General features: G+C 37.4%; 1 protein-coding gene across 6 annotated transcripts in view; it reads right to left on the bottom strand.

Moving 5' to 3' along the window:
- The window catches only part of LOC139966316 (dynein axonemal heavy chain 6-like), a 173,035-nt gene that overhangs the window by 25,366 nt on the left and 132,989 nt on the right, over positions 1-14,680 (bottom strand). For all 6 annotated transcript variants that reach the window (XM_071969183.1, XM_071969186.1, XM_071969185.1 and 3 more), the window contains exons 29-43: positions 14,176-14,447; positions 13,416-13,628; positions 12,069-12,254; positions 11,248-11,444; positions 10,634-10,817; positions 9,636-9,860; positions 8,960-9,181; positions 6,509-6,656; positions 5,723-5,880; positions 4,787-4,918; positions 3,960-4,131; positions 3,277-3,572; positions 2,719-2,798; positions 1,922-2,153; positions 1,055-1,423 (exon numbers count right to left, since the gene is read on the bottom strand). In XM_071969183.1, coding sequence (XP_071825284.1) covers positions 1,055-1,423; positions 1,922-2,153; positions 2,719-2,798; positions 3,277-3,572; positions 3,960-4,131; positions 4,787-4,918; positions 5,723-5,880; positions 6,509-6,656; positions 8,960-9,181; positions 9,636-9,860; positions 10,634-10,817; positions 11,248-11,444; positions 12,069-12,254; positions 13,416-13,628; positions 14,176-14,447 — 3,086 coding nt within the window. The remainder of the gene's footprint in view (positions 1-1,054; positions 1,424-1,921; positions 2,154-2,718; positions 2,799-3,276; positions 3,573-3,959; positions 4,132-4,786; positions 4,919-5,722; positions 5,881-6,508; positions 6,657-8,959; positions 9,182-9,635; positions 9,861-10,633; positions 10,818-11,247; positions 11,445-12,068; positions 12,255-13,415; positions 13,629-14,175; positions 14,448-14,680) is intronic.

Below are 14,680 nucleotides of genomic sequence, written 5' to 3' on the forward strand. Positions count from 1 at the left end.
ATAATGTTAATATTCAAGAGACACTGAGATACGGTGGCTTGATAGGGACATAGGAAAGTAAAAAAGTGTCCCCAAAACTCAAGACTTTTTATTGCAAAATTTTGACTTATTATTTCAAAATTTTGACTGAAAAGGTAAAAAAAAAAAAAAAAAGTCAAAATTTGAATTAAAAAGGCAAACTTTTGAGATACAAAGTCAACATTTTGAGGATACTTTTTTCTTTCCAATGTCCCTATTAAGCTACTGTATTGAGACCTGTGTCTGTATCTAACTTATGGTTGGTGCATGGTTATTTCAAAAAGTATTCAACTTCTAAGCTTATGAAATGCAGAATTCTTAAATCATTATTTTATAAAATCCTAAGACTCAGTAAATAAATATTGCTTAATTTCAAAATCAAGAAATTTCATACATGAAAACCAAACATTGTTGTCCTTAAGAAAATTTGATTAGGTATCATGAAGGTGATAACATCTTCACCAGAGCATTGTAGTCGAATGGAAAGGCAACAAGCTTGCCATCTGAGGATCGCATTTATGTCCTTGGGCATGGGACAATAACCTTCATTGCGTATTTTCACCAAGGTGTATAAAGGAGGACCTTAGTTCTGTGTGCCTGTTTGTGGTTGCGCCCTATGGCAGGCCCACCCCACCCCTCAAACACAGGACATATAGATCTGGTAAACTGTAGTGCCATGGGAGCAACTGTTTGAAATGTGCACACTTGAGTGTGTGGGGGTGTGACAAGTCAAATGCTGTAAAGTCTTGTGAGAAGGCCTTACCCTGATACAAGACTGCAAACCTTCAACTTTTAACTTTCTCACAAAATCTTATATGTTCCCCAAGTGACAAGCTACCTATTTAAATCATTCCGACTGGGTTAACGGCCTGAGATCTAATCTACGTAATTCATCTCCAAGGTATAAATTTCTGAAAATCAGGAAACCAAATCTGACCAATGTTGATGTTAACCACCTATCGTATCAATTCCCCCCACAGCCCACCCCCCCCCCCCGTCTTATCAATCATCCATTAACTGTCGTAAAGTGACTTACTCTCATTTCATCTTCTCCCAAGTCAACACTCTCGAAGAAATATTTGGACACAGAGAGCAGCGCTTCCTTTGGCCACTGGACAAACCAGTCGATGGTACAACAGTTAACCAATGATGGGAACATACGACATCTGGCGCGGAAGGATTCTCCCACGGGACTCATGCAGAGCACGATGTGAAGATTCTTGCGAACTCGATTGATGAAGTAGTTGAAGATCTCGTCTCGATTCCCCTCGGGTATCCCCGCTTCCTTCGCGGCGGCTCTGGTCCCTATGATCACTCTCTCGTACTCATCCGCTTCAAACAGATTCGGTACTTCTCCAGAATTGAGGATGTTGTTGATATCCTCCAAGAATTCCTCAACCACAATCTGTCGAATGAAGAATCTTAGTATAAATAGTTGTAAAACGGTTCCACTTCCCGAGGTAAAAGTAATGGAAGTATGGACTATCTCTGAAACTTTGAAATGAAGCTGTGAACCAATGATCAGAGCTGAATAGCAGGTTCCTTTGCAAAACTATTCAGATTATCAATAAATCTAACTTCTTTAGTAAATTAATAGTGACTCAAATGCATAAGGAAATTAATTATTTTACAAACTTTCAGACGGAATCGTCTTAATTTTTTTTCTGACTACTACACTAACATCCCAATAGAAGCAGCAAAATTCAAAGAAAAAAATTACCAGTGTATTTGAACAAAACAACTTAAAAACACTCTCAACAATGTAAATTAAAATTTGTGTACAATCCCTTACTTCAAATAGCAACCCAATTACTGGTATTTTCTAACAATATGTGGTAAAAAAAAAAAAAAAATATCAAAAGGAGTGCTTCCATTCTCATTAAGAATGGTTGAATTTACTAACCTGGGTATCGGTGAAGAGAAAGACCGTGTCCTGGTTGTCAACACCAGCCATCATGTACAGGCTCTTGAGATCATCGTGGAATGAACTGTAGTTATAGCCTCTTGATAACTCTATCTGGAAGCACTTATAGCCACACATATGAGATGCTAGCCTTGTCAGAGACTGCTTCCCAGTTCCACCGACACCCACCAGGAGGGCGTTGCCTCTCTCTTGACGGATGATGCGAACAATTCTGGGAAACGATAAGAGGGACGCAAGAAAGATGAAATACACCCTCTTTTATTCCCCGCAATCAGAATATTATAATTAGTGATGGCTCTTTTAAATATGCCACAAAACATTTCATCAATTTGTTTCGGCAAGACTATTTGTAAGTTCAGTTTCAAGAGAAAGTGCTTTCCCTCCATAATTTTGTTCTTTAAGACATGTAGACCATTAACTTTCGCGTGTTCCTTGGGATCATCTCATCAGTGCCTGCTCACTGCAAATTTTACTTCTGACACCAACTGATAGTTTTACTCACTCTAGATCTGAAATATTAAAGTAGTCATAATAACAGCCCACCTCCTAAACATTAGTCCGTCTTTTGGGGGTGGTCGGAAAGGGGGGGGGGGTGTTATGGGTTGGAGATGAACTAATATACAGCAATTGTTTCATTTGCCAGAAACAGATTGATTGACCTCGTACTCAAGAATTTGAATCGTCATTCTTTGCATGGTTGCACATGAGGTGGAGAAAATACAAATTTTAATATTTTTGTTGTGTGGATATTAATATGACAAATATGAAACACTTACCTAGAGACATGCTGAACTGCATCGATGAAGAACACCAGCCTCATCTCCTTGGATGAACTTAAATTATAATCATCCAGGTACTGTAGCAAGAAATAAACATGTACAAGAGATATATAAGAATTGAGTTATTGCTATTATAAAGTATAGTATGTACACCATTGCTAGATGAGACCTTGAGGCCTTTGATGATAATGCTAACGATTTTTTTTTTTCTTTTTTTTTTTCTTCCATTCTTCTTTTCTTCTCTTTTTTTAGTTCTTTTCTTAATTCTTTTTTTACATACAAGTTATCTGTTTACTCTATGTACAGGGAGTGTATCACTAGATAAGCCCACAAGGGTTTCTCGATGCACTTCCTTTCACATTCCATAATTCTCTGTATTCGCTACTTTTGTTTTATATTTGTTGTGAAAAAACAAATAAATAAACGAGAAACAAAACCCCTAGCAGGCTTTTTTCTTAGAGCAAGACAGTGGAAGGTTATTTGCGATTGTTTTTACAAATTAAATAGAAAACGACAAGATAAAGAAATAATGAGTTTTTCACAGAGCGTTCTTACGTCTTGCAAGACGGCTTGTAATTTCTCCAGGTTATTTATGTCTTCGTAAAACCTATCGGCTGCATCGGCTCCCATCTTCATGAAATCGCCGAAGATGATCGGAGTCTTGGTGAAGAATTCGCCCTCGAGCTGTTGGCTGAAGTGCTTCCCGGCCATCTCTGCCAGCATCTCGTTGAAGTAAGTCTTGTCCTCGTTGTTGATGAGTCGGTCGTGGAAGATTCTCTGACATTCGTGGCAGAAGAGACGGAAGATGGTGTTCTGGTCACGTACGACCCCGGGATCGGCTTGAAGGACACCTGGGTGAGAGGGAAGGGAGGAGATCAAATATGTTTGTAAGTAGGGTGTAAGTGGATCCAGTATTTGTTATGAGGGAATGGGAAAGGTGTAGTAAGGAAGGAAGAAACATCAAGATCAATTGAATCCTCCGAAATGAAGAAATGAAGAAATAGGGAGTTATTTTTAATACACTCATTTTGAAGGTCATATCTATAGTTTTCCACTAGATCAAAGTGTGTTCAAAATTAAAGTTGAGATATTTTAACTTTTTCAATGAAAACATTCAAAAACCAATCATCTTTACAATCACATACTTTTTGCTATTATTTGCTATAAATGTATAAAGTAAAAATAAAAATTGAAGATCGTAGATACATCTTTAAAAAAAGGATTATCTGATCATATACCTTGGACGCATTTTGATAAATCCCTCAGGTTAAAGACGTAATGGGATTTGGCCGGAGTGGGCAGTAGATCCGTCTTCATCCTGGCATAGATCTCTACAGCAGCATCTACTATAGCAGATGAACAGCCCTTGACATCGGCAGGAAACTCTTGTAGGAATCCATTCATGATGGACTGAGGGAGAAGAACAAGCGATCACAAATATTCAAGCAAAATAATAATGATAAGTATACCAAGTCTTAGGAAATACTAATGTCCTTCAGTCATTAAGATACTAAATGATGTGACATGGTAAATAGAATTTTCTTCTTAATGTAATTATTTATGATGTAATTTTTATGATTCTTCTCCTAATCTACGAGCAACTGTAAAATCAGGCTTAAAAGTAAACGTTACAGACAAAGCAATCAATTCCAATGTCATGTGGACTGGATTTGATTCTCTTAAAGTTACATCTATCTATTTGTTATAATCCATCAACCTCGAATATCTGATCGTCAAGTATCAATCATGTTTGCAATGAAACAAGTTTACAACTATCTGATTAATAGAGAGAGTGAGTGAGAGGGTCTTTGCAAAACGCATGATGGTGTTTACTTTTATGTAAACGACTGGGAAGATATATGTAAATGACTGGGAATCACTGCTCACATAGATTGCAAACAATTAATTATCATTACTTTAAATTAAGCAAGAATTACAAAACATGAAAGGCAATCGACTTTGATCTGATGGCGTTAAACATTCATTGAATTAATCACTGAACCATCATCTTGGCAGGAAATTTTGTCAAAGTTATGACATAAACTGAAAAGAATCACAAACTCACAGAAAAGATGTGTTTGAGGGTATGATCAGAGGCGGTAGGTACACACAGCATACTGAAGTGACGAAGTAACCGTGGAGTGACCGGATTACGACCTCCTCCTGGAGGGGCACAAGCAGCAGCCAGGGTCACATCCTGTCACAAGAGATAAATTATCAATAATAATGATGAAAGGGCTGAAAATGTGATAAAAACAAATTAGCAAATGTCCACAACTCTGAGTTCGGCACAGCTGATGCTGTAGTGTCCCTTATTTCATACCTATTAAAATGGTACCTTCCACCATAGAAAAAGGCACTTTCTGCCATGCCATGGTAAAGCACCTTTATAGTAATGGTAGAAACAATCCCTTTTCTTTAGCAGAAACTAACTGTGGTGGGAACTAAATGTAACCAGCCACAGGCACTTCTTATTATGCCACACACTGACATTCTAAGCTTATATATAAAGTAAAATAACTAAAAGCAGGAAGCTTGTGGCTTGTATTCAGTGATTGCTTACATAAGTGATGAGTTCTGGGTCATCGTATAAGTTACTCTTGTCCATATTAGTATTTGTTTAAAGTGAAACTGCCAAAACATAAATATATGACTAGCAATAGATTTTAAAGTCTCCGGTCATGGAAAGTAACAGCCAACTAAAAACAGCCAATATATCCTAAAGTCATGTGTAGATTATTGTCCCATATGACTCAAAGCCAAAAAGCACTATTACAATGTGTGACTAGGTTACCGTGCCAATAACTTTCAGTTCACATCTTAATAAGACGACTACTTACTGATATGCTCAGACGCCTTTATCCTGCACAACTGGAAATCTTCTAAACATAATAAAATTATGAGATAACCATGCTGTTTACAAACTGCTTAACTACAGAAAATAGCCTGTTGTGGTTAATTTATTAACATACTCTAACATACTAATTAAGAAGTAACATACCTGAATATCCTTCCAATATAGTTTCTCTCTGTCGTAGAGACCTCCGAAATCCTGGTACTGCCTGAGAAGCTCGATGGGAGGCTGGGATCCATAGGTGTCTAGTTTGGGCATGTTGAGATCATCAACCAGTATGACAATACTCTTACCAGGAGGTGCACCTGATGAACAAACACAACCAAACAACCAAACTTAATGATCTTAACATTGCTGACCTCAAGCAATAATTACAAACCCCAAAAGCTAGATAAGATACACTGGGTATATAACGCACAACCACCATTCCTCTTCTAGAAACAACAGAGACTGGTATGTTTCAGCAAGCTGCAACTCTTACAGTAATCCAGTAGTCATGTAGTATTCTAATGCGTTAGTCCACTACAAAGCTAATGATTCAAGTACTGTATACTCCTTTATATCCCTTAATGGACAACCGTCATAACACGTTCAAAACTCTGCTAAAGGAACAACAACCGTCCAATATCCTCTCTGAGTTTAAGATTTAACTGATATTGAAAGATGTAAGAGCTGTGTTGATTAACACAAAAGCAAACAATTTCATCAATAGGAGAAACTCCATTTGATTTCCCACAGCCACTCCTTATGCACTTTAGCGAGAATGGTTTTATATCATCAAGTTTCTTCTAGTTCTGGCAGATTATCAATATGGCCTATTGTCAATATATCGTTTTATGTAATATCGAATAAATGTGAATGAACTAAATATTGTAAACAAAGCCCCTATGGCATGCCAACCAGAGGCAGATGTCTACGATGCTACAAACTCACCTAAGATTGTTTTTCTTTTCTTTTCTAGTTTTCCTTCAACAATTTCTTGTACTCTCTGGCTGCTGGTCTGAGCTGAGAAATTCATCAGGACTGGTACGATGTTCTCTTTCTCAGCAATTCCTTCCAGAAGGCCTCTGGCAATTACAGACTATTAAGGAAAAAAGAGGATAAATGTTCAAATAAAGATACGCATGCTCTTAAATAAAAAAACACAGAAAATAGACTTCTGATATGTAACTAACTGTAGGATTAAATAGAGAAAAGCAACAATTTTGTCTTTACTGAATGGTGAGGGGCTGACAATATATACAGAGTACATACAAACTAATGTCCTGGTGACGGGCTGACAATATATACAGAGTACATACAAACTAATGTTCTGGTGAGGGGCTGACAATATATACAGAGTACATACAAACTAATGTCCTGGTGAGGGGCTGACAAAACATACAGAGTACATACAAACTAATGTCCTGGTGAGGGGCTGAAAATATATACAGAGTACATACAAACAAATGTTCTGGTGAGGGGCTGACAATATATACAGAGTACATACAAACTAAATGTCTTGGTGAGGGGCTGACAATATATACAGAGTACATACAAACTAATGTCCTGGTGAGGGGCTGAAAATACATACAGAGTACATACAAACTAATGTCCTGGTGAGGGGCTGACAATACATACAGAGTACATACAAACTAATGTCCTGGTGAGGGGCTGAAAATATATACAGAGTACATACAAACTAATGTTCTGGTGAGGGGCTGACAATATATACAGAGTACATACAAACTAATGTCCTAGTGAGGGGCTGACAATATATACAGAGTACATACAAACTAATGTCCTTGTGAGGGGCTGACAATACATACAGAGTACATACAAACTAATGTCCTGGTGAGGGGCTGAAAATATATACAGAGTACATACAAACTAATGTTCTGGTGAGGGGCTGACAATATATACAGAGTACATACAAACTAATGTCCTGGTGAGGGGCTGACAATATATACAGAGTACATACAAACTAATGTCCTGGTGGAGGGGCTGACAATATATACAGAGTACATACAAACTAATGTCCTGATGAGGGGCTGACAATATATACAGAGTACATAAAAACTAATGTCCTGGTGAGGGGCTGACAATATATACAGAGTACATACAAACTAATGTCCTGGTGAGGGGCTGACAATATATACAGAGTACATACAAACTAAATGTCTTGGTGAGGGGCTGAAAATATATACAGAGTACATACAAACTAAATGTCTTGGTGAGGGGCTAAAAATATATACAGAGCACATACAAACTAATGTCCTGGTGAGGGGGCTGACAATATATACAGAGTACATACAAACTAAATGTCTTGGTGAGGGGCTGAAAATATATACAGAGTACATACAAACTAAATGTCTTGGTGAGGGGCTAAAAATATATACAGAGCACATACAAACTAATGTCCTGGTGAGGGGGCTGACAATATATACAGAGTACATACAAACTAATGTCCTGATGAGGGGCTGACAATATATACAGAGTACATACAAACTAATGTCCTGATGAGGGGCTGACAATATATACAGAGTACATAAAAACTAATGTCCTGGTGAGGGGCTGAAAATATATACAGAGTACATACAAACTAATGTTCTGGTGAGGGGCTGACAATATATACAGAGTACATACAAACTAATGTCCTGGTGAGGGGGCTGACAATATATACAGAGTACATACAAACTAATGTCCTGGTGGAGGGGCTGACAATATATACAGAGTACATAAAAACTAATGTCCTGATGAGGGGCTGACAATATATACAGAGTACATAAAAACTAATGTCCTGGTGAGGGGCTGACAATATATACAGAGTACATACAAACTAATGTCCTGGTGAGGGGCTGACAATATATACAGAGTACATACAAACTAAATGTCTTGGTGAGGGGCTGAAAATATATACAGAGTACATACAAACTAAATGTCTTGGTGAGGGGCTAAAAATATATACAGAGCACATACAAACTAATGTCCTGGTGAGGGGGCTGACAATATATACAGAGTACATACAAACTAATGTCCTGATGAGGGGCTGACAATATATACAGAGTACATACAAACTAATGTCCTGATGAGGGGCTGACAATATATACAGAGTACATAAAAACTAATGTCCTGGTGAGGGGCTGACAATATATACAGAGTACATACAAACTAATGTCCTGGTGAGGGGCTGACAATATATACAGAGTACATACAAACTAAATGTCTTGGTGAGGGGCTGAAAATATATACAGAGTACATACAAACTAAATGTCTTGGTGAGGGGCTAAAAATATATACAGAGTACATACAACCTAATGTCTTGTTTATAACCCTAATAGTGCGGACTGTCCATCACTTTCCCCACACCACCTGCTCCCCTTTATTCCACATCGATTGACTTACCTTTCCTACTCCAGTCGTTCCTGTGAAGAGTACAGAATGGTTTACTTTCAACAGCTTCTCCATCAGGTAACCAAATCTGACTGTGTCCATCGTAGGGACCAACATGTCGAAAAATGGTACTTCTGGGTCATATTTGAAAGGTGGTATTATCTTTTCCCAGAGTTCCATCCTTTTCGAATCAAAATCCATGAAGCAACTCCAAAGATCTCCTTGAACTGGCAACTAAATTAACAAAATAAGACAAGGTTAGGGAAATGGTAAAAAAATCATTATTTAAAGGAAAGACTTCAAATATTTGGCAACCAGCTATGCTTAAGGCACAATAGTTGCAATTAATAGTTCCTAATAAACCTACCCATTGGTATGTGCTAAGAAACACTCTTCGATACTACCCCCTCCCCTGCTCCCTCACTCCCCTACCTCCCATGAGTTAGAATCTGACAATACAGTACAACAATACCTATCAGTAAAAGTGACAATTTTTTCTTGCTCAATGTGCTCGATAATGCCAAACTAAGCACAATATCTGCAAATACTTAAGATCCCCTCTTCACCCCTCTCTCCTCCCCCACCCTGGCCAGCAGATCATGACCATGCCCCCACTAAAGCTCAGAGTCCTTGTCAAGAATAATATCAAGTACAAACTGTTGACAAGGAATCGGATTTCTATCCTTACCTTTGCATCCGCGTTGTCTTCAAACTGATTCCTTACAAAAGAATCAAAGGAGTCCCAACAGTTCTCCATCAGGTTTCCCGCGACGGACCAGATGTAACAGAAGATGAAGGTAGAACAGATGTAAGGGTGTAGTTTGGCTTGGTCCATCTTCAAGTCTAATTTATTCTCCACAAAGAGCAGACTCTCGAGTAGGCAGCAAATGGTGGTAACTTTGCTGATATCGACCTAAGACACAAAAAAAAGTTAAAACCAATCAATAATCACTGTTCTAAAAGCAAGCCAGCCTTTTACAGGAATTTTGGTTAAAGTTATTTATACTCTTTGATATGAATCTCAAAAGAATTCAATTTATTAATGTGACCAGTCACGTTTTTATGTCAAATATGGAACATGAAATCAAAGATTTTGAAGTATGATCTGTGCCCTGAAATTTGACAGAACAATTAGAATCGGTTCTTAATTTACTAATTGGCGAAGGAATTCTTGTAGACTGTCCTTAGTAGGATCGTTTTTGAAATCTCATATTAAAGTAAGATTTGGTAGGTTTGGGTAAAATTGGTGACTAGAAACATAAGGGCAACATTAAAACAATGAAACAAACAATTGTGAAAAAAACTCTGCAGTTTGAAATGTTCTCTTTTTGTAAAATCAGTAATTTATTGGGCTTGATATGGTTTAAACACAAAGTGTCAAAGAACTGTGGCTCACTTAAATAAACATTATGTTAGATTGTTATCAAAAGTTACTAGCTTGCAAACCTTTGTTTGTATTTCAGTTTTCAATAAATTATCATTGTACAATCATATCTTGAAAGAAATAATTGGTAGATATCTCATGGTACAAAAAAAATAACATTATCTTGACATGGATTTGCATTTACCAATGCTAGCAGTGAAGACATCTTTGACGTTTGATAGTGTTTTTCACAAAAAGGTTTATTTAGAAGAGAGAATATAATATTCACATCTTATGATGAAGCAAAATTATGCTTTTAATACCTGGTTGATGGCCTGGGTGCATTTCTTGATGCAAAACTGCAACCCATCTTCAACATAGTTTTGAAAGAGGTCTGTTATATACTGGAGAGTCTCTGGTTGTAGTTTGTCCTTAAACTTGGCCATCCATGTATTAACATAGGGCATCCACTTGAGCTCTCCTGGATCCACGTAGACCATGCCGCATCTGAACGAGAAAACAACAACGACAGTTCATTTCTAGAACTGATAAAATTGCATAAAAGCATAATCACATCATAAAAAAAGAAAAGAAAAACAAAGAGAAAGTAATAAAGGCATTTCTGAAATTGTTTGCAAAACTGTTAGCTGATTAACCTGTCTGTATTGTGTGTGTATTTGTCCCTTCTGTTACTACTGTAACTTGTCATTCAGTCTCTGAAGAAGATCCAGCTAAGATCCAAAGTCAGGCCCTCTTACTTTTACACATACTTTTATATTTTATTTGCTGACTGCCAGTGGTTAATTATTCTGTCATTTTTTCCAGTCATTTGGGCTCTGATTCCAGTCACTTGCACATGGTCACATTTGAAATGCCAAACATACTCCTATAAAAGTCAGACACCATTCAAAGAATTAATCGAAAAAATAGTTCTCACCGGCTGACGGTAGCTGGAGAGGCAACTGCTAAATCTTGGACTTCAAACACCATGTGAATGGAGTTAGTTAGTTTGATCCTCTCACTGTTAGCCAGACACAACATCTTATTATCATCCAGCACTGTGTTCATATTTTCAATCCAGAGAGCATCGACAGGGCCGTCACAGATTACCCATTTGTGGTCATCTGTTGTATCCTGAGGAACAAAAGGAAGACAAAATGTAAAATAACAAAATAAATTTAAACATACTGAAAAATTTTATAGAAAATTTGGTGAGCAACTATTTTACTATCTGACTGTAAATAGTTGGAAAAAAAGGCAAGTTTTGAAGGTATAGATTCAATAATATTTTGGATTATCGTCAATTAATTTGTTCCTTCTTCATTGTTTGCATACATCACTCCCAACATCAATTTAGCACCTTCAATGCACCAAATCCACACCTGGTTTCATCGGGATACCTAGAAATGACTATCTTGGCTTCACTGCAATAACTAAATAAATAAAAATTTTGGAGAAATAAATAATCATATCATTTCATCTTAAGTTCTAGACTTGAAAATGCTGTTACTTGCAATTTTGAAAACCTAAGCCCAAATCACACTCATGTTGATCAATACTAAGTTTAAAACACCTACGGAAGCAACAGAGAAGTAGATTGTAACAAGTGACGTATTAACACCTAATGACTTAACATTCCATCTTGAAGTGTATCACTTTGATCCTTTGTGGTAAAGGTTAAAAGAAAACACCAGTGAAAGGCAAACAGGAAACAGATTGAAAGACAAACAAACAAACAAAAGGAAGTTTAAAACTCACAGCAACACAGTGTCTGACAGTAGTAGCCATGAGTCCGTCCTGCCACTCCAAGGTCAGTTTATTGACCTCACCATACAGTTCACCCATCGAGACAGATTTGGGATTGAGCACAAAAGTAGTCACTGGTAGGTAATACGGCACATCCTCTCCCGCAGCGTGGAGCTTTGTTAATGTATCTGCCAAGGTCTGGGAGGAGAAGTACGTCACATTTATCATTATTATTATTATTGGAATTGCTAATTCCCCCCCAAAAAATCAAAATAAAACAAAAACTGTTAATAACAAACTGCTTTATCCACTGAAGAGCCTGTGTTAGAGAATGTGTTATAGTAAGTGGGAATTGAAAATTCAGATCAGATCCTGCTAGGATCAAAATGTCAAGCCCACTTACATTTACACATAAAAATAAACTAAATATCCATCATTCCAAAGTTATATCAGTATGGCAGAAATCTCTTTATATTTGATGACTGAACCCACTGACAGTTTGTCAGGTTTTACCTTAGTTGGGCTAACTTTAACCTTTCTGATGATCTTTGATTAATGCTTTTTCACAATTTTTAACATCAAACAAAGAATAAAATCTTAATATTGATTGTATTATAAGAACTATGAGGCAAAGAGTAGTGAATGAATGGGTGAAGAGCTAGCTTAGGTTGTACTTAGATGCATATGGTATAGTATGAAAGTAACAACATCAGGCATAGTGTAGTGACACCAACTTGCTCGTTTCTTCCAAAAGAGTCCAACTATTTTCCCTGAATTGTTTTGAAGAAATGATTGCTTCCAAATAAGACTATTGTAAGTGCATTGCTTGCAATATATATCAAGGCACATTTTTAAGGTCTTTTAAAGGTTATCCCCTGGACGACCAGTTCTAACCTTTTGGTTGTCTGAACAGAAATTTGGTTGTCCCAAAACAACGTAGGAAAATAACACAGAATGACAAATAAGTACTCTGTAGGAGAGATATGTAGGTTTGGTGAAAATAAAACCAGGCTTTGGACCAGTAAAACTCCCCTTCAGGTGGATCATAGGCCTACCACTATATTTTAAAATTTTATTTCCAAAGTAATGGAGGTTGATACCAATTTATCATATTACTATTTGATGGTAGTAAGTTACAAATGTAATCTGAACTTGATGTAAACATCCACTGGACGACCTCCAGAGCTGACTTTGGTCAACCAAACATAAATTTGGTCGTCTCAAAGGACCATTAAATACATGCCCTGTACGTAGTCACCAGTCTAGTCGGGGGTAGTCTAAGGTCATGATATACTGAGATAGCATGCCATTTTCTACCTTCTGTTAACATTTTAAAGAATACATTAGACCCAATCTCACCTGGTAGATGGTGGTCTTGCCTCCCCCAGTGGGTCCGACCAGCATGACACCATGTCGTACTATCATGGTCTCATACAGCTGGATAACTTTCTTGATGACACAGTCCAGAGGTTGGTAGCCGTGGTCTACCAACGACTGATAAATGAAAGTCTGCAGGGTGCCGTAGTCATGCTCCGGTAGAACCACTCCAGGAAACAGATCGGACAAAATACCCTGCAAAGATAGAATACGAGTGTTTGGTTCACCAACAGGACAGAAAGGTACAGCAAATAAAATCAAGAATTCGTTATGATTACAGATATCAACACTCTTGTAAAAATGTTCCACGTACAATTCATCCTCAAAAAGTCTTAAAATGTTATAAAATGAGAAGTAGTCCACTAAACTTTGTAACTGAAGCTCATACTACAGATCTAAACTAGGCAGTGAATATTCTGCTTCAACTAGAATTCAATCTCTTGGGTAAAATTAAATCAAAGTACCAAAGCTGCTGGGTGCTTCTAGCTGTAGATAAATTCTTCCACATTTATCATTCACCAAATTGTCAACCATCTAAACAATTTAACTCTTGAGATATTCCAACAGGTGGCAAAATACTTGGTTTAGCATGTTGATTATGATTATTTTCTGTCCAGGAAGTCGTGTCTCATGTGATTGAGACTCAGTTTATATCAAAACTTTTCACTTTTCCTTATTATTTGTTGTTTTTAGGAAAAGGTACCAGAAGTTAAGGAGAGAATATCTCGCTGAAGAAACTCACCCTGAATAAAACGACGTCATCCGTGAGAAACTTGGGCAGATTGCTATCTCTGAGAGCTCTGATCAATACGATATCTTCACCTACATCCGGATTGCTTCGCTTCAGGGCACCCGCCATCACCAGCACGGATTTGACCGCTCTCATGCCAAAATCGTAATGGTCTTGTTGAGAGAGCTGCTCAGAACAGAGTTTGTACATCTGCGTCATCTTCCTGGCTAAGACTTTAGAGGATTCGAAACCCTCCGAGTAAAGAACCACCTCTGCGATGAGTGCTAAAGGGGAACAAAAAAAAAGGAAGAAAGGAATGCATAAACTGAAGGAGATAAACATGAAATAAAAAAGCAAGGAACAGGAAATTACATCGCAAAACAGCTCTCTGATCTGATTTCAAGGGTAGTGGAGTTGTGACCTTTTGTTAGTTTATCCTTACAAGTTCCCTCTCCAGCAAGTCACACCCAAATTTGACTATAATGCTTGAAAAGTAGAAATCTGGAAGTGTTTTCAC

This window comes from Apostichopus japonicus, chromosome 4, assembly GCF_037975245.1.
Source record: "Apostichopus japonicus isolate 1M-3 chromosome 4, ASM3797524v1, whole genome shotgun sequence".
Taxonomy (NCBI): Eukaryota; Metazoa; Echinodermata; class Holothuroidea; order Aspidochirotida; family Stichopodidae; genus Apostichopus; species Apostichopus japonicus.